Source organism: Merops nubicus, unplaced genomic scaffold (genome assembly GCF_000691845.1).
Source record: "Merops nubicus isolate BGI_N331 unplaced genomic scaffold, ASM69184v1 scaffold30936, whole genome shotgun sequence".
In the NCBI taxonomy this organism is placed as follows: Eukaryota; Metazoa; Chordata; class Aves; order Coraciiformes; family Meropidae; genus Merops; species Merops nubicus.
The window spans coordinates 33,752-60,340 of record NW_008616081.1 but is presented as its reverse complement, the minus strand read 5'-3'; the positions used below and the strand labels follow the sequence as shown (position 1 = coordinate 60,340).

The window sequence follows — 26,589 nt, the reverse complement described above, 5'->3', positions numbered from 1 at the left end:
CCTCGCACCGGGGGTCGAAGCCATACCTTCTTGCTGGGTAGATCCACAACTTGCCACACCAAGAGAATTAGTTCCCTCTCATCCGAACCCAGTTTAGCCCCATATGCACCAGCTGTTGCCCCAAACAACACCACCAAAGAGTCACTGTGCGAAGCCGTCATGACCACAGGGGGAAACAACTACAATCAAAAGCAGAGGTCAAAAAAAGAGAGAAAAAAAAAGAAAAAAGAAAGACAAACAAACAAACAAAAAGAACAAAAAAACCCCACAAAGCTCACCCCCTACCTCCAAGTGATCAAAAGGGAAAGGAGAGAACTAGGAGTCACAATATCAAGAGAGAAAGAGCTATTTAGGGGGTAGGGTGTTGGCGACAAAAAAAAATGGAGAAAGCTTGCATCTCTACCTGTTCCCGGTGATCTCCTTCTTCCCGGGGCTGATTGGGAGGTGAAATTAGCAAGCTGTGGGTTTCTTTCCCTCTGACATCATGGCAGAAGCCCAGCGTTTTTTTTTTTTTTTTTTTTTCCTCTCGCTCTCTTTTTTTTTTTTTCCTTCCCCCTTCCCCTTCCCCTCTCCTGGGTTACCTGCCCTTGGTGCAGCTCATGTGACTCTAGTCAATCTCCCAGAGGGACGAGGCCATTGGGCCCCTGGAAAAGGTGTAGGAGGGACGGAGGGAGAATCAACGCCTGGCTGATCTGGCCTGATTGGTTTTTGAGGGAGATGAGAGGAAAACTCCCTTTCTCTCTCTCCAGTTCTGCCTGCAGGAAGTGTCTCTACCTGCTTTCAGTTTTGCGGGATCCCAGCCCCGCTGGGCGCGGGCACTGCGCGCTCTGCTGCGCGCCCGCGGAGACGCGCGGCCCCTCGCCCGGCGTGTGGGCGAGTTAGGGGGCTATGGGCTCTCAGACCAGAGCCTGGTTTTTCAGAAAATCAGAGGAATGCACGTGTACAGTTGCTAGAACACGATCTGTGGCTTAGCCTTGAAATGCCCAAAGCAAAAGTCTTCACCTGCTCCGCAGGAACTGACTCTGTGCACGTTGCTGCGCGTGGATCGAGCTCCCCGTGCCAGCGGTTGGGTGTAATAAAGTGCGGGGTTACACAGGAGTTTTTAAGGGATATTGCAAGCACAAAGTACTTGGCATTTTAGGCCCTGCTGTACATACGGTTTCCAAAGGTGGGTCCTAGCAAAATGAACATTGCTGTTCAGAAAGGATGTATGTAGGATGTTTTGCAAAATAGAAATATAAAGCCCTGTATTTGCTAGCCTATAAACTGCTCAATAAAGAACGATTTCCTGGGCACCAACTGCAGTCCAAGACTGGCAGTTTTCCTCTGTGCCTCCTTTCTTGTTTCATGGATGGGACTACAATGGGAAAATACCACCCAGTTTAGTTACTATGAGAATATTCCTCCTAAGCATTTCTACTGCCTGGGAGCAGCAGAAATAGTTGTAACATCGGGGCTTAAGCCACTTTTTGGACTCATCGTCAAACTCATTTATTTTAAAGCAGAAATGAAAATTAAAAACCCTCTAAACTGTTTTGACCATGTTATTGTTTTGCCTATTGTCACCGCTGATGAGCTACTAATAATTTTTGAAGGCCAAATGCTGCAAGTCATCATTTTTTCCTTAGCTTAATTAAATCTTCAGTTTGTACTTCAATATTGGTGTTGTGTTGAAATATGGTTTTCAACGAATGAAAAATGGTGCTGCTATTTAGCTACTGATGTCTGTCATGGGAAAATGCAGAGCTGGACATTTAACTGTGAATGTCCTGTGGGTTTAGATATTAACATCACATTTTCTCTTCTTCTTTTAACATGCAAATTTTATAACTGGTTAATTACAGCAGATATTATGGAGTTCTCTTTGGCAAACACTGATTCACATGCTAGCACTATCACCACCAAGACTATTTCCCTCTATTTCAACTAAAGTAAGCTACAGCTTATGGATGCTGTCTTATGTGAATCATTTTAGAATTCATGTATTGCAAGTATTTACCTGGCAGAGGCCATGCAGAGAGCTTTGCAGTGCACAGGTGTATCTCACTGAACAGCACAAGGTAGTTGTTAAATGCCTCTCAGCTGTTGTCTCTGCTGCTCACACCTGCAGCTGCCTGAAAAGCAGGCCTGAAGATAGATTGTGATTTCAGAAAAGGCACATTCCCAAATGCTCAGAGATGAAAACTTGAATCTGTAACATATATGTATATTTATTGTTACGTATTCACAAAGTTTTCAGCTGTATGTTTTCTGCCATTGCTGATTTTACACAAGAGCTACATTTTCCTCTCTAAATATATGCCTAGAAGTCCTTGGTGGAATAAAAACCCATTCATACTCCTTTTGGTTACTTATATCATTTGGATATAGTGGTAATGAAGCAGCCTAACAGCCTCTTAACAGGGATGATTCTTACCCTTAAGTCTGTAAAAAGGACCATAAAAATACACTGACTTCAAATGTGAGAACTGTGCCTCTTATCCCAACCTATTCCTCCCCTCCCAGATACAGTTATATCACAGAGGTGTTGGAGGGAGGCAGTGTCTGTACGCATAAATCTCAACACAGATTTTACTGGTAGCTACATTCACAGGAAAAAAGTACCACTCTGCTACAACTTAGCTGCCTTCATGAGGGTGGCATTTCACAGTCCTAATATGTAACTACTTCATACAAAACTGGCTTATAATTGGCAGATTTCTATTGAAGATCACCTAATAACATGTACTCTCTCTTCCTAATCTCTCAGACTACCTTGACCTATTTATAATTCTACTGTTACTAACTTACCTAAACTATTATAGCTAAATGGACTTCAAATATGTTCTAAAATGTTTAAAAGAAAAGTTTAAATAAATACTAGCCTTCCTGGATTTCAGGGGTTTTCAAGTATCAAATTATGCAACTGGTTTCCCATTCCCCTCATCCACCTTCTGTCCACGACCCTCCCTCTCTCTGCATGCAACCCTGAGTTTACACCAGTCTCTGCAATGCTGTTGATCTAAAATATTTAAAGGAATGACATTACATGTCTCCACAGAGCAGCAACAGGATCCACTTCCTGAAACAACATGTGGCACAAGCCCTTGTACACTGAGCCTTAGCAAAGTTAATTTGTAACCAAGATCTTGCTGAACCCAAGAGTTATGGCTTACCTTCAGCTTTAAGCCTGGCAGGCGGATTTATAGAGGTTCTTGTTTGTAGGCTCCATACAACGATAAAGTCTCATAAATGTAACTAGGTGGAGAACAAAAGTTTTAAAGATGGACATGCATTGTTGTGCAAGTTCAATATTGTGATTAGTTTCTTTTTAATCAAACAAATTAAACTGGGAAACAGAACAGCTTTTTACAGTTAGATCACATGAGAACACTGAAGAAGCTCATTAAATGTATTCTGCTTGCAATGCACAAATCTGTAGTGATAATTTCATTCTTATTATACACACCACGCAGTTTCATGAATCCAGTCACAGACCAAAAAAATAGAAAATATCACCACCCCTTTTACTTTTACGACACTATTATTAACAACTCCCTGGGGCTGAATGTCCTGATCACTGAAGTCCTTCTGTTACAGCCCAATAAAAGGAGTATGAAACTTGCAGACATGAGCTCCAAAGTAATATCCTGGTCACATTCAGATCTACAGCCTTTCTAAAGCCTATTACCTTTCAGGGAAGCTAAATGTCAATCTTCTGTTTGAAACTTGTATGATATTGAGAAGTTATTTATCTTCCTCATGAAAATTTTACTCATTTACAAGGAGGACAATGATGACAATGTTTAACCTTGTAAAATGGATTGAAAAGTCCTGAGAAAAGTGAACTAACTTTGAAGTTGGGTCTAACTTCTAAACTGCCCATGTTGGTGAGGCAGGCAGGTTGGACCAGGTGACCTCCAGAGATGTCTTCTAGCTGAAATAATTCTGTGATATTGAGAAACAGAGATGCTAAATTAAGTAATTATGGAGCCTCACTGTTTATCTGCACAATAGGGATAGTAGCAAATTCCCTCTGTGCTTCAGCATCTTCAACCTGAACTGGCACAGGAACTAAAAGATCTGCAAGTAGGTGTGAAAAGACATTTAGATTCCATACCCATTCAGTCCTTGGCTCCTGGATGGGATTATAAGGAACTGCAGCAATATTTTCTGAAGGAGGAGCTCACTGTAACTCCTGAAACATAAACCCATATGTAAAGAATTTCCTGGCATCCTTTCTTTAACAGTAGATGAGTGGGAAAGGGCATGGGAACAACTGTTCAACAGTGTTCTTTGATTGCTGTCCAGATATTTGGAGAGATCTGATTTTTTTGGTCTGTCAGGTAGGTCTGTCATGATTACAATGCAGTGTAGAAGCCTTGAAATATTTTCCATTGGGATATTCACAAAAGCTTGGCAATATGCAAAAGTGCCTCAGAAAGGTGTTTTCCAACAGATTGCTACCCTGCAGACACTAGCCCCATCAAGCCATACTGAAAGCACTCACTTGGAATCCTGTATCACTTGGAATTTAATTTCTGTTGACTCAAAGGTAAATTAAAACAGAAGATTGGTGATTAGGCAAGATAAATAAAAAGGAAACTACTTTCCCTATTATTTTACATAGCTTCTGTCCTTTATGGGATGACAATCAATTCAGTGCCTTAATCCTACAAAAGGTTTTACACATGCTCAGCTCTCACTGGAATATAGATGTATGCTGTTTAGCCAGATTTCTCAAGATTACAGGTATCAGGCTTTTGAAGATCTAAGCATTTACTTTTCTATCAAATTCACAGACAGACCAAACACGCACGAATAGTAGTGTCACTGATATTACTGTAGATTTACATTAAAGGTGACAGTTTACAACAAATACACAGTCGGTTTAGACTTTTCTCTGATTGGAAACAATACTTTCCTTCAAATAATTTACTGAACAGTTTTCTGGAATTAGAAATATTGGCTGGCAGGGGCCTCTGGAAATCCTCCTGTCCAACATTGTGCCCAAAGCTGGACTACTGCCAACAGTAGACTGAAGCAGCCAATGCTTTGTGTAGCTGCATCTGATGAGAAACTTTCTCCTAGTGGCCAATCTGATCTCACTGCTAAATTTTTAAATAATTCACTGCAACTAGTTGAGACAGGATCTTTAGGCTGTGGTAAGCTAGACAAGCCATGTGATACAATTTTTGTTACCTAGTGAGATGAATATGCAAGTACTTCCTGAACCTTTCAGTCTACCTTACTTGTGATTGAAAATTCACTGTGTGAAGCTTTATTGCCCCTATAATCTGCGCAAATAAAATTTTCATTGCAATTTGTCACTTTTTAAGCAGGTTCATTGAAAGGATATAGCAGTTTACAAGGGTGTCAGTGTGACTGCATATTCAACAGTAAAAAATGCACTTTCTAGTGATGAAATTTAATATGATGTTTGTTACACCAGCTATAAAGGAAAAAAAATCTACTACCACCAACCTTACTATCAACACTACCACACTTCAGCAAAAAGAGTAAATATATAAATTGATAACACAATCCACTGCAATAGCTAAAACCCAAAATGCTGGCTTTCATTCAGTACTATTTAAATGCAATTAAATAGAATCACCTTATTCATTTATAAACAATAAAATTTAACATTACTTTGCGTATTTAAAAGTCAACAGGATAAACCTTATAACCTCTTGCAAAAAGATGAAGTGATTAACTCCTCATAATAGAAGATGAGAATGACCTGATGTCTACAACAAGCATTTAGTTTGGCCTATTTTATACTTTATATTATAAACAGATCAACTCAGAGACTTTTAGCCACACGAACAGTAAGACAGGAAACCCAGTAGCCCTTTAAGTTTCTATGAAAGAATTCTGTATTCACTCCTCCAGTGAACTGATGATATTCAGCCCACCATATTCCCACACATAAATGCATGCAGACTCTAGATCCAGAAAGTTCTCAAAAGTTCACTGGAACATAAAATCACTGACGTTTCCAAGTGACACACCCAAAGCCGTCTGGAACTTTGGACATCCAGCTCCAGGCACCATGCACACAAACATAAAAACCAATTAGACAATGTAGGAAATATAAATGTTACTACCTCCATCAAAAGATCTGCATGCTACACTCTGCTTTCACTTACTGAGAGCTGATAACCAATTCTGCAATACAGCAGTTATGAAAGAACTGATCATCAAGTGAACACAAAAGGCTGTGTACTGCGAGTCCAAATGGCTCAGTTAAAAACAACTGTGTGAATTACACAGTTAATGATAAATTTATGCAAGTTACATTTTCTCAAACTTTACTCACAACTAGCTGACACTGGCCTTGTGAGAGTACCATGGCAGAAATTACTAAACTCTGGCATTTTATTCAGATTGTACCACAAGCTCTCAGCTGACTTCAAAAGCCTGGTAAAAAAAAAGAGGGTGTGTTTCTGTAACATCTCATTCCCATTTGATTTAGTTGCTCTGATATTTAACCTGTTTCTGCATTATAATTTAATTAAAACTTATTCCATATACAGATATGCTAATACACATCTTTTTCTCACCACAGTATAACTAAAAGGAAAATATAAATGCAAAACCTAAGCAAAACTTAACTAACTGTTGAAGTACTTACTTTAAAAACATTTCATCAAGGTATTTGCATAATAAATGGATGAATACAATTATGTGCATCCAAAATAGACATGATAGGAGATCTATCACTCAATGGTTTCTTTTTCTTTCATCTTGATTATGTTTATTTTGCTCCACTTCACTTCTGTCACCAATTATTACACACTCAGGATCTGACAGGATTTCAAACATGCTCTTTATCTTAGTCTATCCAATTAGAAGGATGGAACAATTTCCCCAAAGAATCGGGCTTCTGATACAACTTTTGTACTTTTGTTCTTACCACCTTTGTCTTGAAAGTACATGGTCATTAGTCTGATTCAGTACTACCAGACTCTAGCAGAACCAATATGCTAATTTCTGGGAAGATTAGATGAGTTTATTTTCTATTCTACCTTTAATTACCTTGATAAGACAACTACAGTTTTTGCAAAGATTCCTATTTTTTTTTTCTACAGCACCTCTAGATAAAATTGTTTGCATGGAAGACCGTAGTTTACACTGAGCTGTATTATATAGTTACAATTATGTTAGCAGACTCCTCAGATTCTCATTGAAATACATTTCTTCGTTTCTACTCAACAAACCTTCTCTTCTCCTTAACCTCTGAACATGGTTGAGCAAATGTCATTCTTCCTTTGGCCTGATGATGGATTTTATATGCTGTGGAATATACAGTGGAACTAAGACAGAAATAGTGTCCTTACTGATACATCTGGCTGATACTAGAGTGATATGAGTTCCCGAGAAGAAACATTCTCCAAGAAACGTATTGCACAATCAGTAAATGTATTGAAGTGAAAAACAAAAATAGCAAAAACCAAAAAGAGGATGGCTCTACCTAGATTCTTCTTTTTGGCATATTGCAGAAATTATAAATTTGAGATGTCATATGATGCGATTAAGTGCATTTTATCACTTAATAGCCATAGAATTGCTTTATAAACACAGATAATAACTAAGCACATGGCAGGCAGCTGCAGTGAGTTCTGCCCGTTCCCTTCCCAGTAAGCTGGAGCTGTGATAATGCACCATGACAGAGCTGTTTTGTAAGTGCCAGTACCACCACACCTCCATCCACAATCCTCTGCTAATGTGGCACACCCTTGTTTGACAGGAAATGTCACCTTGTGTTCAGGCATTCGGTGGTTTCCTCAACTAATTATTTCATAGTGTGACACAGTTAAAATATATTAAGATTTTGCCTTTTCTACACTGAAATATATGTTAGTGAGAAAAAGGAAAAGAGCCCTAGGGCATACACAAGAGAAAGTTGCCTGCTACATCCTGGTAGTGGCTACACAGTGACTGGAGTGAAGCTACTAATAATGCTCTAGGTGAAGTAGGTGTCTAGGACACAACTAACCTTCAACCCCTCCTCTCCATTCGCCAGTGCTTTGCTTTGTGTGAGCAGGGAGGCAGAAAAGTGCAACCCACTCCATTATTTTTTAGAGAGATTAAATCCTAGTATGCACAATAAACAAACATACCCCCCTGCTGATGAAATGGGAATAGTTAGGAGCTGGTTTGGCTTGCAACATATGATAAACTGTGCTCTTAACCTGTAGGTTTTGTAATAAAATGTTTGACCTAAATATCAATTTCAGGCATACCTTGTTAATCCAGCCCCAGCTATTCATTCTCATCCCACCCTTGGCTCATCGTCCCCTCTGATTCCTCCGTGCTACTTTTTTTGTGGGGTACACTGTGAATCAGCTTTGAAATATTGATCCAGTTTCAGAAAGCTGAAACAGGAGGAGTACTGCTGCCTTATAGTATGAATGCACAGCTTTGAGGCACATCAAGCTTTTCTTTGGCCAGTTTCTGCTGAACACTCCCAGCTGTCACTGAAGGCAGCCAGGCTGGCTATCACTGTTACGGATGAGTCACCTTGGGTAGCATTTTACACCTACTTTGTACAGACTTCAGTTGTAAGACAGTAAAGATCAGGACTTCTTGTCTCTTCAGATCTCTGGATTACTTTCTATCTATGCAGGAATTCCTGTCTGAGGGCCTATCTACAGTCGGAAAAAAAGGGTGCTTTTGCTGTGTAGATTCCTGGAAAAGGGAACATCGTCTATACATTAAATTCTTGTTAGCCAGATTAAAGTACCAGCAAGCTGCTTTGGTTTGAGTAAGAGCTGAACTTGTGCTGGTCATCTTCTGCTAAGAACACAATTTCCTTTAAGGAAGACAAGGAAAAAGGACTCAATAAGAAAGGCTGGAGATTTTTTTCAGTATTATGGACTCTGCTCTGTAGCTATGAGAGTCAGATGAGCCATTCTGTACAAGGTGATGAGATTTTTAATAAATGATAAAGGGCTTTTCTCATGATTTAAAATTATGTGTGTGATAAAACAGTGTGTAAGTGTAATCTCTTTTTCTCACAACACATCTTGCAAAACTGACTTTAAAACCCATTCCTTTGCATTGATATTGAAAGCTCAAGACAAATCCAAGTCAACCCTTGTGAACCTGTTGGGGGTAGGGAAACAAGGTGGAGCTTCCCACCTTCAATCAAAGATTAGCTGCTTTAATCAAAGAGATGTGAACAGTTTGCATTCTCAACTTTGGATTTCCACAAAGCCTGTTTGTTTTACTTAAGGCTAGCTTACTACACCCCTGTTACCATGGAGTTGCTAGGAAGCTAAGCCACACCTATATGAGCATACTTAGCACTACCTGCACAGTGCAGCCTTAAGAACAGTCTCCTATACTCCAGAGAGATAATTGGAGGCACAAAAGCATAAACAGCCACATCTTAAGATCTTGGCTGGCTGGCAAAGCCAGTACACATCACCTGTCTTTGTGCTCTTGTTAAATAGTTCACACAAGGTTTTGGGGAAGTGTGTAACCATGAGATGTATTTTTCAAAAGTATTCAATGCTTAGGATACTGATAATAGTTCTCCTACCCTTTCATTGGTTTGAATCCAGCTCTTCCACTGGCAGTTGCTTTATGACTAGAACAAAATGAATTGTTGGGCTCCTCTCAAATGCCTCTGGGCTGCTATCTACGCTGCATTAGAGTAATGGTAGGCTGTCTGGCAGTTCCAGCAGATGGGATAAGGCTTCATTATATGGAAACAACCCTCTCAGTGCTTTGAGGCAGCATCAGGGTGTAGTTGTTAGATCACTTGCATCCTTTTTTTTCTAGTTCATCTATAATTTAAATTATTATAGAAAAATATTTGTCAGTCCTGTCGATGCTCAGTATTCCTACGAATCTCAGTAAGTTGCTGTGATTATTGTTTGTTTGTTTTTTTAACCATTATATACTTGAAGAAAGAATATTTAAGCACACATTCAGTACTACAAAAAAAAAAAAAGGCACAGAACTCACTGCTGAAACTCAAGCTGTCTAAAAATGCCTAAAGCACTCTGAACATTCATATTAGAAACTTCTCACTGATGAATCATTCCTGCAGTTTCACAGATTTGTCCTTTACCCTTCCCTCTGATTCAGGATATAAAACCAGCTCTTGTTTTATTGCCATTACATACTACAAATGAGACTTCAGGTTATCACTATATATTTCTTACAGTTTTTGTGTCATGTTACATATTACAGCAGCTTCTTAAGGCTTGGGTGGATAGCAACAATAATTAATAAGATACAGGTAGTAGCACAGCAGTAAGGTGGAGTAGGCGTGAGTAATTTTATTCTGTGGGAACTCAATCAGAATCCTTCAGCTCATGTGCATAAAAGTATTTTGTAATCACAACAATTAAAAGACAAGACAGAAAATCCACGGCATTGTAATGCAAATTTCCTTCAGGATTTCTTTAAAGAAGAAAACATTTACAGGCAGACAACTATAGAAAATTAAAAATTGGGAATCCGTTACTTTGTTACTTTTGCTTTTCTGAGAATGAAACCTGCAGTACACACTAGGATGATGTAAGCTCAAATGCACTCGGAAAAGGTTCATATTTTAAGAATTACAACTTGGTTGCACAGGCCTAAAAGCAGCAGAGGAGACAGATAATGCATCTGATAATATATCTTCATTGCTTCAAAGGAACAGCAGTCTCCATAAGAGTAGCAACACACTATTGGGGGCAGGGGTCCAGGAGGAGATTGTGAGCATGTACATAACGAAACAAAACTAGTAGGTGTAAAGTAACAGCCAGTTTCATTTATTTGTGCAGGTTATCTATAGTAGCAGCCAAAGTCCCTGTATGCAAACAGCCTGGGTAACCAGGGTGGAGGAATGTATACCACAGCTCTGCAAAGATTTCATATGAAGCAATACCCTTTTACTGGGATTAGTTGCCTTTCTCAAGACTAGGCTCAAAGGGATTTACAAAAACACTATATACACACTTTCAGAGTCATAGAGTAACTTCTTCATTGTCGTATGGACAATATGCTGCATAAGATAGAATTGTTTCTCTTCTATGTAGAGAAAAACCCACCCCTTTCTCAGAAGAATCCTAAGGGACTGGTAATTCGTGGGTTAAGCAGGCAGGGTTATATGGGCTCAGCTGAAAAGAAAAAAATAATTGTATGACTAGTGACAAAAAGTGTTAAGTCTGTTTCAGGAAAAAAGATAATTAAGCCAACAGTTCTTGCAAGTCAGGCCCACAGTTCCTAGTTCTTGGGCAACAAATATTCATTGTCAAATGCCACCGTTTAATATAAAATTTGATCTTCAGCCTTTGTTTGTCTTTCCACAATACAATTGAGGCGAGATGACGTTTGTCACGTTTCAACAGGGAACTTGGCTTGCCATGAGGCACGGTGGCTTGCCCAGTGGTGGAGCCATAAGGAGGCAAGGTGTGTGTACTGGAGTGCTCTCAGGCTCATAAAGCCTTAGCTGCTGCCCGCACTGCTGATGTGAAACAAAAACCAGCACCTATCAAGAAAGATTAGTATCAAGAAAGACTCACTGTCCTTGAGTGAGACAACAATAATTTCAAGAGCATTGTTTATACATGAAGGAAAAGCAGAGCTCAGGGATGTATTTGTTTCATTTCTTTAGCCATTTAGAGGATAAAGACATACACAAAGCTAGTTTACATACTTTGGAACCACTTCAATGACTTCAGTATCAAATTTCAAAGAATCAAAATGTAACAGTTCAGTTTCCTAACCCATTTCCTACATCAAAATACATCTTACTTCAATCAAAGTAACATTAATGTTCGGATAGCAAGCTCACCAAAATACATGATCCCATATTATAGACAAATATGTATGTTTATCTACATGCACATATAGATAGATCCTTTGTTATACATTAATTTTCACTCCTCACCCTTCTGCTCCCTCAGAGTTTTCAAATTTGGGCCAAAGACAGACACAATCTTTTGTCTTTTAGCATTTCTGGCTTCCACAATCTTCCTTTAATTTTTATTTTTCTATACTTTCTCTCCAGCACCTGAAAATGCAGAATATTAACTGAATATATAGCAACACTGATTAATCAAATGTCTCTGTAGATCACGTTTCCCACAACAGCACTACACATATAAACTGAATACATATTTAACACATCATTCACAACATAGAGTCATTACTGTCTTCCCCTTCCTCCCAATGAAAGGAAGTGACACTTCAAAGAAAAATTGCCTTAATGTGGTGAAATTCACGCCTGCTATAATGCCATTATACACAATATTTTCACATGTTATTTGAATGCAACTCATTTTTCTACCAGCAGTACATAGGACACTTTTTTTTGAATGACTGCCTAGGAGAGACATGCTCCTTCCACATAGATGCTTCTTTATGATACCTTTCCTCCACCCCTCCTAGCAATGCCTTAATGTTTAAAGCAGCTTCACTCTGAAGTTACTATACCTATGCAACCGTTGCTTCTTGCGTAGCCCTTAATAATTGCTTTCCATCTGGATTATGCTGTATGTGTTTTGCATAAGGCTGCACCTTAACCTAATAAAATTGAGTTCATGTCAGTACAGCAAGGACTACTTCTGAACTGCTTGACTCAAAGCAATTTTTTAATGTATTGGTTATGAAATACAGTAAGTACTACATAGAATGGGTATATAATCTCTTTTTTTCTCATTACACCTTCCTCTGTGTACACACATGCCAGCACATGGTCACATGAGTCCATGTGCCTCAATCTGATATCCCTGACCTAACAGAAGGCATGACTGGCAAAATTCTCTGTGACGATTCAGAACCTTATGATATCTGCTCCCACTCAGAAATGGTGTGAAATTATATTTTAGCTAAAATTCAGAAGACATCCACTTGACAGGGATATGCTTCCACTGATTAAGAATGAAAAGAATGTGTCTATCAACTCAACTCCAATGGCAGGCTTTAGTTCAAAGCTGGGTTATGACTGAATTCTTCCTAGGCCCTGCCAAGATCCCAAATGTGATATAGACCACACTTCTCCAAAAGATCTCATATTTCTTACCACTTGTGCAGTTTCCCAAGAAGGTTCATTGTGACACAACAGATGTCAGTTGTGAAGGCACCATTCAGCACAGAGCCAACTTGTTGCATTTGAGCTCAACTACTGCTTCCTGATAAGCAGACTCAGTAGAAGTCAGCAGATAAAAGACTCCAGTAGGCTTTACAGAACTTCATTTACTAGTCCCGAATAGCACACAGGTGGACTTCTACTGAAATTTAAAGCAAGAAAGGAAAAACTTTATTGCCATTATTTTTTATATAAATTAGTTATATCATACTTCCTGGACCCTAGATCTGTTCTTAATAAAAAATGCATTGCTAGTGTCATTCCCGAAGTAACCTTCTCCTTTGCACTATTTGGATGCATTTTATTCCACCATGGTAAGATACGCAGTGAATGCAGAGTTTAAGGTTATTTGTAATACTTGCCTTTATTTTAATTTTGCAAATTCCATGTGGTAGAATTATATTAATGGACATAACTGTCATTTAATCTCTGCAAGACCACAGACTGGCTTAGGCATGTAGTGAAGTATGCTCCAAAAAGCTGAAATTAGTGTGGGAGGCCTTTAAGTAGACATAATATCATGATGCATTTGTTTTTGGTCATCAAACTATGAACCTCTTGTAAGAGCTGCTCTGGAAGATGGTAATGGTATAGTATCCCATACCAGTGCTCTGCACTTACTGTCCCCCCTTCAAATCAAACGGTAAGTGCTATCAATGGAACCAACATGTCATCACAGATTTCCTCCTATGGACTCATTCAAATAATAATCCCATTAATTTGTATGTTGTTCAGGAACTAGTAGAAGGATGTAACAGCTATCTGCACCTAGACTGTTTTTATGGTGGACCACTATGCTCATCAAACTCCACTCAAATTTGCAAAGTCAGTCTTAAATGACTTAGCTTCACATGAAGAGATTCTTGCTTTTGTTTGTTTTACAAAGCCTTATAAACAAAATCTCTGCTTAACAGTTGCACAACATCTTTTGCTTTCTCTTCCCTCCCTTCAGCTTAATTCTAATAATTCTCCCTAATGTCTTGGGAAGATGACAGTCAAGTTCTACCCAATGATTAGACTCTTCCCGTGGGTTTGTGTTCTCTGGACCAATTTGAATTTTTTACCCTGAAGAAGAGTATCAAACTAAGTAAATGTATCTAAAAAATATAGGAGGCATGTTCAAACAGTAGTAAGTCCCACACTTCATATGCACTACAAAGAAAACCACAGGATAATAGAGACATCTAATTTTAAGTATAAAATATGTATGTTTATATACATATAATTATGACATGGGAATCAGATACGAGATTTTCGTAACAGAAGTGATAGACAGAAGTCTTGAAGAGCCCATGGATATTCTTCCCCTTTCCTTTTTAACATGCATTTTTCTTTATAGCCCACCCAGAAGTAGGTCACCTTTTAAAATGTTCTTAGGCAGTGACTGCACAATACACCCAAGGCAAGAGAAAAGTATTTCAGCTTGTTATGGAAAAAAACCAATCTGAGTCTGAAATAAAAAAAAAATTCAGTCTTCTCTGAATTGTGAATCTGAAAAAAAAAAAAGAAAAAGGAAAATTTACAGTCCATAGGAACATTCAGCAGTTTCAGCAGTACCAGTTTTTGTTAATAGAAACACTACATCACATACTAAATGTTAAACGTCAATTTCTTTGCTCAGTTCAGCTTTCAACATTTCTACAGGAACCTTCACAGCTGGATAATGGCATCCTCTGCTTGAATATTTTCTGCTGTGTAGATCATGGCAGTCAAGATATGATACAGAAGGTAAACACAATTTCCAACTTAGTTCAGCTCTCATGTAGCCTACAGCAAATAATTTTTCGTATTTTCTGTGAATTGTAACTACTGTTGGCCTGCCAAAAGCATTTCAAAGATCTATTCAGCCTCAAAGTAAGGAAAATGTTTCCAGACCTGGTATAGATAAAGTTTACTTTGTGAACAGTTTTGTCAGCTGAAAACTATAATACATCCTATTTCCTTCTCAAAGCTTCTACAGCAGCAAGTGCAGCCTTCTTGGGTCTACTGTCAGAAAAGGCAGGTACACACTATCTGATTTTCTTCAAAATCATCTACTTCAGTTTAAACAGCCAACAAAGACATCTTATTTTGGATGGTTTTACCCGCAGAGCACTAGGGAGCATTCTTACAATCCTTTCTGCTACCAGAACTGCAAAACTGAGTTGAATTCTGAACCTTGTTCAGAAAAACCTTTAATTTGACATTTGCCTTTTCAAGCAAAACTGAACATAATTTTTGAAGTTAAATACAACAGCTAAGCTGGTTTGACAGCTTGCCGCTGCCAGAAGTGGGCAGTCCTTCCCATTTCCCCACTCTTCTCTTTCCTGACTTCATGTATCCCACCTCTTTGTACCTGCTGTGGTTGTGGTCAGACTCTAGCTGAACCAATATGACTTGTTAATTCATCAGTAAAACACCTTTTAGTTACCAGGCTAACTTTGTTCTGCACAGTCTGTTACTGCCCAAGCCTACATGAGTATCAGGGAGTCAGGAGTGAAAGGAAAGAGTCTTCTACTTTTCAGCAAACCATAACACTGGCCAAAGCCCTGATGCAACATCCCTCTCATTACTTACACACTGTAAAAAATGGATTTTGTGTTTGTAAACAGGAGTCTAAAACTTATTTTGGCAAGCAGCTTTTTCAGAGAATTTTCAAAAGCCTTGACTCACTAACTATCCTTTAGCTAAATGAAGTTGAAATTTCACAATGTTTTTCTTTTTTTGGTGGGTGGTTGTGGCTGGAAATACTGTTTTAACTATGTGCTGCTTTAGCAAGTACTGCTGCAAAGAAAAATTATCAGAATTATTATGCCCTTGTAGGGTCCTTCAAACAAATTCAACATTAGTAAGAGAGGTGACATAAAAGATTTCCTTAAGGTGTCATCACTAAAATTTTATGGCATGCATGCTAGTCAGTTTAGTACAGACCATACGGATCCAAAGATGTAACAGCTACTTACTTCAGATGCACATACAGAAGGAGACAAAGCAATAAAGTAAAATTAAACAGTAAGCAGCCCAAACTCTTCATTAGTTAATGGGTCATGCAGTCATAGCTTCCTAGAGGTTGAAAACAGTTTCTGTGGATATTTCACAATACTGCCGAGTCTTTCAAATTACTTCTGGAATTTTACATTTTCCAGTCTTTTTAGAGTGATAGCTAAAGCACAGATGAGGAAAGACTCGTACAGCACTATTTTTTAAACTTTTTATGCCATCAGTGTATAAGACAAACTGATCTTGGACAAGAATGTCAGTGTTCATTTCCCATAATATCACAAAAATCTGATGGTATTAAGGATAGATGTTTTCACAAGCATATGCATTTTGGCATATTCCCTTTAGGCAGTTCTGAACATGCATCTATAGCAGGATGCACGGACGTACACCCTTTTCAACAGTTGCTTTAAGTGTAATTTTAGACTGCCACAGTGATTCAGGTTTCCAAGAAGGGACTTCGATCTGATGGCTGGAATAGTCATTTTAGAAACATCCTGTCCCTATTGTTAGCCAGCTTTACTCATGAATAAATACCATGCAGCCAGCTTTTTCCCTCCCCATCCCACCTTGTAATAACAAAAGCAGCCTCAGGCCATTGAGCCTTCCCCATCACCTGTTAAACTCCAGGAAACAGCTTCTTTCTCAAGTGTTGTTGCTTAACTAATGCAACATTTAACATCAGAGATGAATCAGCACTAGGCTACTAGTAAGCTTCTGACTTTAATGTCCCTTCAGCTCCACAATACTAGATTTACTGATGTCAGGACTCTGATGACTCCATTTTGGGAGATCATTCTAAAGTCCACATTTGCCTCGGATACTTTCTTAACTCTTCCTCCTTTGAATCTGTCTCTAGATTCCGGTAAACACAATTCAATTCTAAGATGCAGTTAATTCTGATTATCTGAACCCTTGACATCTATATATTTTTTTATTCTTCTCAGCTGGAAAGGTCCTAAATAATGATTTTGAAGTTTACAGTTCAGGGTTCAGCACAATACCTGCAGTGGTTCCTTGAATGACCTTATTGAACATAAAAATAAAAATAAAGTATTCCGTTGGTAGAGCCACTGAGGTGTCAGCAGTTCAACTGAACAGAACATATCTTCTCGTTCCCATCTGAGCTTAACAAGAAACTCCAGTGGATGATGGAAACAAAAGGGTTAATGGATTTGTTAGAAACTCTTTCTTCAACAACATGCATATGTATTTATATATATAATATACATTTTAAATATATATGTGCATAGAAGTATATATACACATTTGTTTGCACAAGCAGTTATTCAGAAGGATGGCTAAGGATGAAATCCCTTGATGTTTTTGCTGGAGCTCTAAGCCATTCCTGAGCATATATTTTTTTGTTTTCCCCCTCAATTTCATCGAGCAGAACTGCCTATGTGTAACAGAAATACCATTAGTCAGCAAGATCCTGCCTTCAGCTGTTAATGCTTCTAACCAGGAAATAAAATGATGCAGAAATTAGAAGAGGAAGTCTCAACTCACTACCCCAACACGGAAGAACATGTCTGAGGCAGCTGCTCTAGTACTGTTTTTCCTCAGTCGCACACATGAGCTCTTCCACGCTCCTCACGGAGTGAGGCTGCGGGCTGTGTCTATGGAGCAGCCTCTAGTGGTTCACCGTAGGAGCTACCCCAGGCCACAACTCCATAGGCTGCACTTGCAGCAGGTACCTGCTCACACTTTGCACAGCGCTGTCCAGGACAGTCTGGTCCACATACTGTCCTAAGAACAAGGATGAAGCAAGGCAGTAGAAAGGTAATAAGCCAGTAACATTGATCTCTGTGCCATAAAAGTTGATTTGATCCTGAAACATTTACATTATGGCAATGGCTTGCAGGAAATGCACAAAATCAAAGCAAAGACATTAGAAATATCCACAGGGTGTTTGATTTGTCTGAAGTGCAGCATGTGAGTGGAAGAAAAAAAAAAGTTTCTGACAGTGACATTTATCTTGGACTTTATGCATTCATTCTTCCAAGATGCTACAAATTTCCCATACTGAATATAAGTAAGGTTTCCAAGCTATCTTATATTGTAATGGGAAAGTCTTCTGGAAATTCATATTACACTCAACTCCAAAAATCTGCAATTTGTGAACCCACTACATTATTCTCTCATATATAGCAACTGTGCACGGGAAAACTTCTGCATTATGCAAGTCTTTTTAGCTGTTCTTTCATTTGAATCAGAAGAGCCCAGTGCTGGAGATGCCAGAGGCACTAGACTAGTCAGACTACCTTTGAAATTTTGAAGCAACATTAAGTGAAAAGATGGAGGCTTAACATATGCTCTGAAGATCAAAATTGAGCCTACTGCTGGGAACTGGAAGCCCCAGTCGCTTACCTTCTAATTGCAGGCTATTAGGAGTTAATTTGTGATACTGTACCAGAACTAGTTAGTGAAACAGTAGCTGACCCATAAAAGGTGGGCAACACAGTGTTGAGCAACACCTTGCAGAGAATGAAATTGCAAAGGTAGTAACAGACCTCTCAGCTGTCCACCTTCAGAGACTGGGTACTAAGTTAGTCTTGTTGCTATTCTTTTATATATTCATTTGCACTGGAGTGGCTGATGCTTCCCGGAAGGAATAATGTTGCATATGTGAGCAGGATGAGGCAGCACACAGGAAAGCAGCTAGTTCAAGGAATCTCATGTGTCAGTTCAGAACATTTATTACAGCTGCTTAGTGCAAAAACTGCAGTACTGAGCTATTCACACAGTAATCCTTCCTCATTTAATAAATGGCCCATAGAGAACATTGGGCCAGAAAGAAGACCACAACCAAGCACAGAGGTTTCACAGCTAACAACCTCAGCGGTTTGATTTATCTGTCATTTTACCCCTTCAGGAGATGGTGAGGTACTTCAGAAAGGCTTTTTTTTTCTTTCTGCCCGTATTGTATTTACTGTCAGCCCAAATACACCACCAGGCCTTAGATGACCAGACTCAGCTCAGCTGGAGCTTCCATCCACGCAACACGCATACAACCCATTTCAGCTCAGCCCCAAGCACTTTCCCTAACCATGCTGTACACGTACCTGTGTCATATATAGTTTGTTTCCAGTGTGATCCCTGTCTCCATCTCCTCCTTCCACTGACTGGGATGTCCAGAATAGACCCTGGCTTATTAGCTTGCTTCATCTGGGACCGTTGAAGGATCAGAATCTCTGCATACCAAAGGCAGGTACTTCAGGACGAGTCCTTGTCCAGCAAAGGGACAGCCCATGCAAGAGTCACCCCTGCCTCCAAGGCTGCTGCCCCCTCCCAAAGACATGGAGCAGCCCCACTCTTAACACTCCTTGACAGGGAACTCAGGCCAGGAAAAGCTTCCAAAGCCTGAGCTGAAATGGGGCTCCTAGACTAACTGGCAAAGGGTGGAGGTGATGCTGGTCAGAGCAATAAAGGCCTGTCAGTGCAATCAGTACTCTAACAGTCTGGACATAGGTTCCACATATAACTTATCTTCATTTTGCACAGCTATCTTCCCCAGTGACACTAAATAATATAATTTAAAAAAAAACCCAAACAACTGATTTGTAGTTAACAGCCTCAGGGCAACGTTCTTCTTTAAAAATAAATAACCACCAAGCTCTTCAGTTTTGGAAAGCAAGAAATTATTACCTTATGTTAGATATTACCACTGACTTCTTACTGTAGAAAACAGAAAATATTTACAATGGGCACTAATCTTAATGGCTACAGGTAAAATCGAATGATCAGAAATTTATACTCACAATTTGAATGAAACTCGTCTGTGATATTCCTTATCTTGAGCTCTGATGATGTTGAATTTTTGTAAATTAAACTGTAAAGTGTAAAAGTAAAGAGAAGACAGAATCAGATGCTTCTTGGAGGATAAGTAAAAGGGCAGAGGCACAGGCTGCAGAAAAAGGACATTCTGATGACATATTAGGAGATGTATTTTTCACCATGAATGGTCAAATGTCCAGCTGTGAACCCAGAGAGGCTCTGAAATCTCTATTTGGGGATATTCATATATTTATTGGACAAGCCCTGTGTAACTTGATTGTACCACAGACCTCCACGGGTCCCTCCCAACCTATGTTATTTTATAATTTTTCTGTTAGTAAAATCCATAAGAATTATTATATGCAATAATCTCTGAAGACTGTCACTCAACTAACATTTAATTCAAAGAGACATTAACATGCATATCTATAGTCCTGAAATATTTTTTCTTCCATATAGCACAACTACAATTTCTGAGTGTAATTTTCTGGATCAGTAATGAAACTGAAACTTGTACTTACAATGTGCAGAAAAAAAATATACTCCTTAGATGTACAATTGGTGCCGTTTTCTTGTGAGGTAGGAGGTCACCCGAATTTATCACCTGGCTCCAGGTGTACCAGCGTAAGTGGTTTACCCAGTATTTCTGCTGTAAGTTCATAAGTAGCACTGCTCAGGATCATTTTTAGGAGTTCTCAGAGGTCAAGGGTAACAATCAACCTGAGCATTTCCAGCAGGTTCAAATGACTTGATCATGTTGTCATATGAAAATAAAATCTGCTAAGGAAGGTTAAAGATGACTTCTGAATTTTGTGGTGAAAACATCAGATTATTTTTGTGTTTTCTCTTCTGTAAGGAAGCCAGGTAAATTTCAGGGTAAGTCTTGCAGTTCTGTCACAGGCACTCAGACACTGAAATAAATGTCATAAAAAAAAGTTTAAATGAAGGTTTTATAGGGATGAGATTTCAATGAGAGCAATGTATCTTTTAGTTTCCTAAACTTCAGGCTTCCTCTCCTAGAGATGTCACTGAAGCATTACAATTCAGGGAATTAAAAGCAGTCACTGATCACGCTTGCAGTTGAGGCAAACCTTGGAAGCACAAAGTCAGTAACTTTCCTACTTTGGGGAACCTTTTGTAAATCTTGGCTTTTGCTTACATGTTTGGAATATACAAACAAAAGAAAAAACACAGGTTTTTGGGCTGGGAAGGTAAAGAGGGCAACATCATTAAATATATCAGCTGCTTCAGACCCAGAATTAGTCCTCCTGATGAAGCCAGCAAAATTCTTAGTTTGTTTCCATATGTCAGCCACATCATGAACCACCAATACTCTTTATGTCATAGAAAACAATCCTCAGACTCTCTAAACTTCTTGCTACTATAAATCACCCTACTATAACCATGCCACTATATTGTATTTACACTGTGCAATTCTGAGGAAGCTGTCAGGAGGAATATATTTCATGTGAGTGTCTTCAGCTAAAGTTCCCTTGAACCTCAGTGAAAGGATTAATAGAAGCCTCCCCTATCCGACTAGGATAGGACACAAACAAGCCAACCTGTATAGACCCCGGGTACCTGAACAGGGATCACTTCATTTGCCTTTGAGCTTCACCAGAACTGCATCCTAACTACTTTTAACTTTCTTCCTGCCTTACTCACCTCTTCTTACAAAGCATAGTAAGACCCCTTTACTTTTTCCCTTCAGCAGCCTAAGGACAGAGCTATTTCCTGTACTGGTAGTAGGGCAGAAAGCCCTCTGGGTATCCAGAGAGGTGATGGTGGAGTAACTGGAAACAAGGCCACTCTGCTCCCCACTGCAACGATAACAGCACTCTCCACGCTTGACAGCCATCTACCTCAGCTAATCTCTACATTTTAATGGAGCTGTATAGGAAAAAAGCTTCCATGTGATTTTGGATTCTCTGGACAACACTGGTAAGTACAGAAGAGCAGAGATACACAATCTGAAGTACTCATGTATATATCTTTTTGAGTATAATAAGATTAGTGTAATCAAGAGTGATATTTGGTCCTTTGTTATGGGTAAGAATTGAACTACTTTGTAATTACCCTTGTGGCCTTCCTGTTGATGGTTTAGAACCCTGACACCTCACAGAGCAGCTGTGTGTACACATAGATAGGCCTTCTGTGATGTTAATTTGCATTACCTTTATTTACTTGGTCCTGATCTTCTTCCGAGATTCTTCCATATAAAGTCTGTGATGTAAAAAGAAACTCTTTCCTCTCAGAGTATTATCCAGTATCAGTTATAATCCATAACTGAGTGTAAAATAGATTGCTTTACAAAATTCCCCATAGCCCAGCCTGTATGTTCATTCACCCTTAACAGAGCTGGAAACCATAATCTGCTATCTCAGTGTATCTTACAGTTTGCTTTTTTTGCCTAGTTAATCTCTCAACAAATGGTTCATCACACCTCAAAAATGCTGTCCTCCAAATTTTGCTTTAGACAGGAACATTGGTTTCCTTTTTTTTTTTTTTTATTTGCTGTCAGAAAATTCAAAGCTGAAAATTAATCACTTGTAGAAAGCAAAAATGAAAAAGGGACACTTCATACCATTGGAAGTCTCATCATGTTCTTAAGTGACTGTTTTTCTCCCAAAAAACTTATCTTGCACATAATGAGTTTTACATTTAAACTTACGGTAAGGCTGGAAACCTGGAACAAGGAGAGTGCTCTCTCAGCTCAGGTCTCTCCTCAGCTGCCTTCCTTTGCTTTGGTGAGTTTTGCAAACTCACTAAAAAGATCACTTGCCACAATATATTCTGGAAAGCTGATAAAGCAACTGAGATTCAGTATCTGTTCTTGGTCATGTGACCTTAAGAATCAGCCATAAACTCTCAGGAAGCTATAATAGGAAAAAACTCCTTTAATCATTAAAATTTAAGAGCTGTCAAGAAATTTCAGTTTCATTTCCTCTGCCACTTAGTTCTTATACACAACCTTGTGTATGACAGTAAACATCTGGGTCTCAGTCTTCTGGTTTGGTTTTGCTTCACTAGGATCAGTTTTGTAAGCATGAACAGTAGCTCACAGAAATGCTCTGAGCTTGGCATCTTGCCTAGAATACTGAAAAAAATGGAGAGCATTTCTTTAGCCATCTTCAGTTTAAGAGAGAAATTCTAGCAATGAAAAATCTTTTACAAACCAACAATCAAAATAAAATATCCTATTACTGAAATATTCCTGCTTAGGATAACAAATTCTTTTTTATTCACAAAAGCAGCGCTCATGGGACAGCAGCAATCTGAGCCAGCCTACGATTCTCCACTGATTTGGTTCAGCCAGTAACGGCAAGCATAATAATCTGCTTCTGTGCACAAATAACTCATACCTGTTGCAAAACTGCTGTGCAAGATGACTGGCTAATTGTTTGATGACAGTGTCATAGGAGATACAGACACAGCATCTAACATGACAGGCTTGTCAGGAATGTACTGATCAGAAAATGCTCAGATCCAAGACACTTAGACATTAAGAGCTTTTTCCTAGTGACTGCAAGAATATGAAGGAAGTGAAACCAAGAAGGAAAGGATATAAAACACCTTGAAAATGCTGTGCTAGTTTCAACACACAATGCTAGAATTTAAGGACACTGAAAATAATTCTTTTCTGTTCCTTAACTTAGGAATGCAGCTTTCCTCATGAATGTCACACTACCAGGAAGTAGCTTCATAGTTTACTGATCAAGGAGAGAGCAGCCTGACAAAAATCCAGAAACAAAATCTGAACTTGGATTAGATCCTCATATGCCAGCAAACATTGATCATCATGGATCAAAGGGATCTGTGGTAAAATGTCTTTAATTTTACTTAGTATATTCCATGGTCTTTGTTCTGCCCAGTTGTGGGTGGCAATTGCTTTGTAACACAACTGACGTCGCCCATCAGCTGGCAAGCCCTCAGGTAGGGACAGAGAAGATCGAGCTGTCCAGATTTTATTTATTAGCTCCTCCCTGGCTAGCCAGACAGTTCACTAGTCAAAACTGGCTGGAGCCGACTTTTAGGTTTTGATGGTCAATCTCCTGCAAGTTAGGGTGTCTGCATGTAGGTGCTGCTCCTTATAACCAGCCTGTGCCACACTGAAATGTGGCCACCCTTGAAGTGTCAGTCAGCTGCCTGAAGGGAGAGAAGCAGTAACACAGACATCTTAACATAGAAAGAGGAGAAAACCTTGTCTAATCGAAATTAGAGGGGAGAATTTAGGTAGGAAATGTAATCATCATACTGGAATTTGGCAACTGCACCTGGATTGGCATTATTCCTTCATAGGGAAGCAGGGATTTTTGATGACTGCAGGCAAAAAAAATCTTGGCTTCACCTTTTTCCAAAATAGCTGCCACTTTCATCAGAAGACTGATCCAATATTGTCGGAAACTTTTTGCTCCAAACTAAATTGTATATGCTAATAGAAAAACAAAACAATTCCATTTTTAAAAATTAAAATATAAATTGGAAAACAACAGTCTATGTAATTCTATCAAAGTCATTGCTAAAACATCTGTGAGCCTTCTATCATTTATTTTGTACTTTGCTTTTATATAAAGTTAATATAGAACAGTTCTTTCTACAAAAATGTTTTTGGAAAAAATTAATTTTCAGTTAGATCCTTTTAAGAAGCTTGTAAGGATTGATTTTCTTTAACAGAGCTCAACACTTAGAGTTGAAGACATATATATATTTCTTGTATATGACAAGAAAAGAGCCAGTGACTGGTCCCCAAGCCTCCCTTTCTGCAACATCTGGACAGCTCCTGAAAGTTTCCTTTCACTTAGCAGATTGCTTCATGGCTGAAAACTGCTTTAATACCAATCTCTGAAACTTTTCTTTCTCCAGAAAACTACTGTTAGATAAAAAGATTACTTCAATATTTACAGTAAGAATGGCCAAATACAAAGGTGGTAAAATCTGACTCAGTGGCCTCTGACAGGGTCTGATAAGAGGAAATATAACCCCCAAATCAGCTGGTGAAAGGTTGTGTTTGATGGAGAGAGGACATGGATGGCAGGGGGTGGGAAGGTTGGAGCTACTGTGCCAATCTGAACTAGTCTTTGATTGAGGATAGCCCAGGCTACCTGGGAGACCTGCACCTCAACCCAGGGCAAATGGTTACCATGGAAAGACAAGGATTTCAATTAGTGCCCTATAAAAAAATTATGTCATATACTTTATACAGCACAGCTAATAGCATGCAAAAGATATCTGACATACGAAAGACTGAACGTATACTAGTCATGTAAAAGTATAATTATATAAAATTAATTGTAAGGGCCTTTTTAATTGTTGCCATTGTTTATAATTAGCAAATTAATTATAAAGGCCTTTTAATTGTTGCCACTGTTCATGTTTACATAGGTAAACCTGATGCTCTAACTTTCTGTTATATTAATTTGGAAATTTAATATGAAAGGCTTTAGGTTTACACAGAAATTTTCAATTCTGAATCTCAAAAAATCATGTCTAATTATTTTGTGATAGACATATATAAATGAATATGACTCAGCTTTTAGCATCAATGTTTTCCACTAAAAATCAAGAAAACATGAGCTGGGCAGCAGGGCTTTGGGCTCAAGGACAGGATTTACACTCTGTTGTGCATTGCTCAGGGATGTATGGATCCCCATGTGTGACTGAAAGAATAAGAATCTTGTCTTTTTGTGCCACATGTAAAATGCCTTTATTTGTTTAGGAAAAAAATACCAGTTATGTCAAGTAGAGAGCATTTTTATTTGGGAATTGTCTTTGCTTTGAACATCCCGCTAACATTGGTGTTACTCCAGTACTACATCAGTGTGACAATGAGAGAATGAAACTCAGCACCATCACAGAGTCAGGTTTTTCTGTCTACTTTTCTAAACTGTGAAAAAATATTATCACTTATAAGCTCTGACCATTAACATGTCTTTATGTTACTCTCTTTATACCTGCTATTAAATCTACTGCGACCCACATACTTTTTAATCTAAGTATGCAAAACCGGTGTTACTTTCTAATCAGAATACTGAATGTATGTTTCTTTCTTATGCCCACATCACAGTTGAGACACCTGAAGTTAACTAATTACCAGAAGGCAACTAAGCAGTCAGAGGGATGCGTGAGCTTAGGATGCTGACAAAAGTGCTGTTCCTGGGTATATACCTCATGTCTGCTGCACAGAGGCACAGCTGCCTATGGAGCAGTCCCTGACCTACCTTGCTACAAACTGTAATTTAGGAGAGGATCTGAGCATGGCTTTGCAGTTCTGGCTAACAAAGAAGCTAAGCTTGATGTGCACCCTGCCACTACGTTCTTTGTAGAGGTTCAGCACAGTTGCTCATGAAACAGTAGCTGTGCTACTGCAACTTACAATCAAACACACTGAAGATGAATATCACAGATTTTGGTGTTCTTTAATATGGCAGGCTGTAAAACATAGAAAAATATGTCAAAAAAAGCGCAAAAATTCAGCAGCTGATATGTGAATAGCTGTAGCATCCCTGAAGCTCAGCAAGGGGGGGAGTATGGGTGTGAAGTGCAATCACCCAAAGCAAAGTGTCCCTGCTCTTGAGCCTGAGCTGTCAGTCATCCCCTGAGTAGAGAGAGTACCACATAAACAGGTCTAGAGATCTCGTGAGCCAGCTGAAACTAGGCTGGACAGAACATTAACCCAAATCCTGAGGCAAAGCTAAGAACAGAACCAAGTATTTCCTTTTCATTTTATGCCCATATGTGTTTGTTGACATACAAAAACT

At 38.9% G+C, this 26,589-nt stretch overlaps 1 protein-coding gene across 1 annotated transcript in view; it reads right to left on the bottom strand.

The window, feature by feature from the left end:
* Window positions 1-26: 26 nt before the first annotated feature.
* Window positions 27-26,589, bottom strand: part of LOC103775299 (leukotriene B4 receptor 1-like) — a gene marked incomplete at its 3' end in the record, with an annotated part of 44,284 nt that continues 17,721 nt past the window's right edge. The window contains exon 4 of the mRNA XM_008942746.1: window positions 27-179. Within this exon, the coding sequence (XP_008940994.1) occupies window positions 27-179 (153 nt within the window). The remainder of the gene's footprint in view (window positions 180-26,589) is intronic.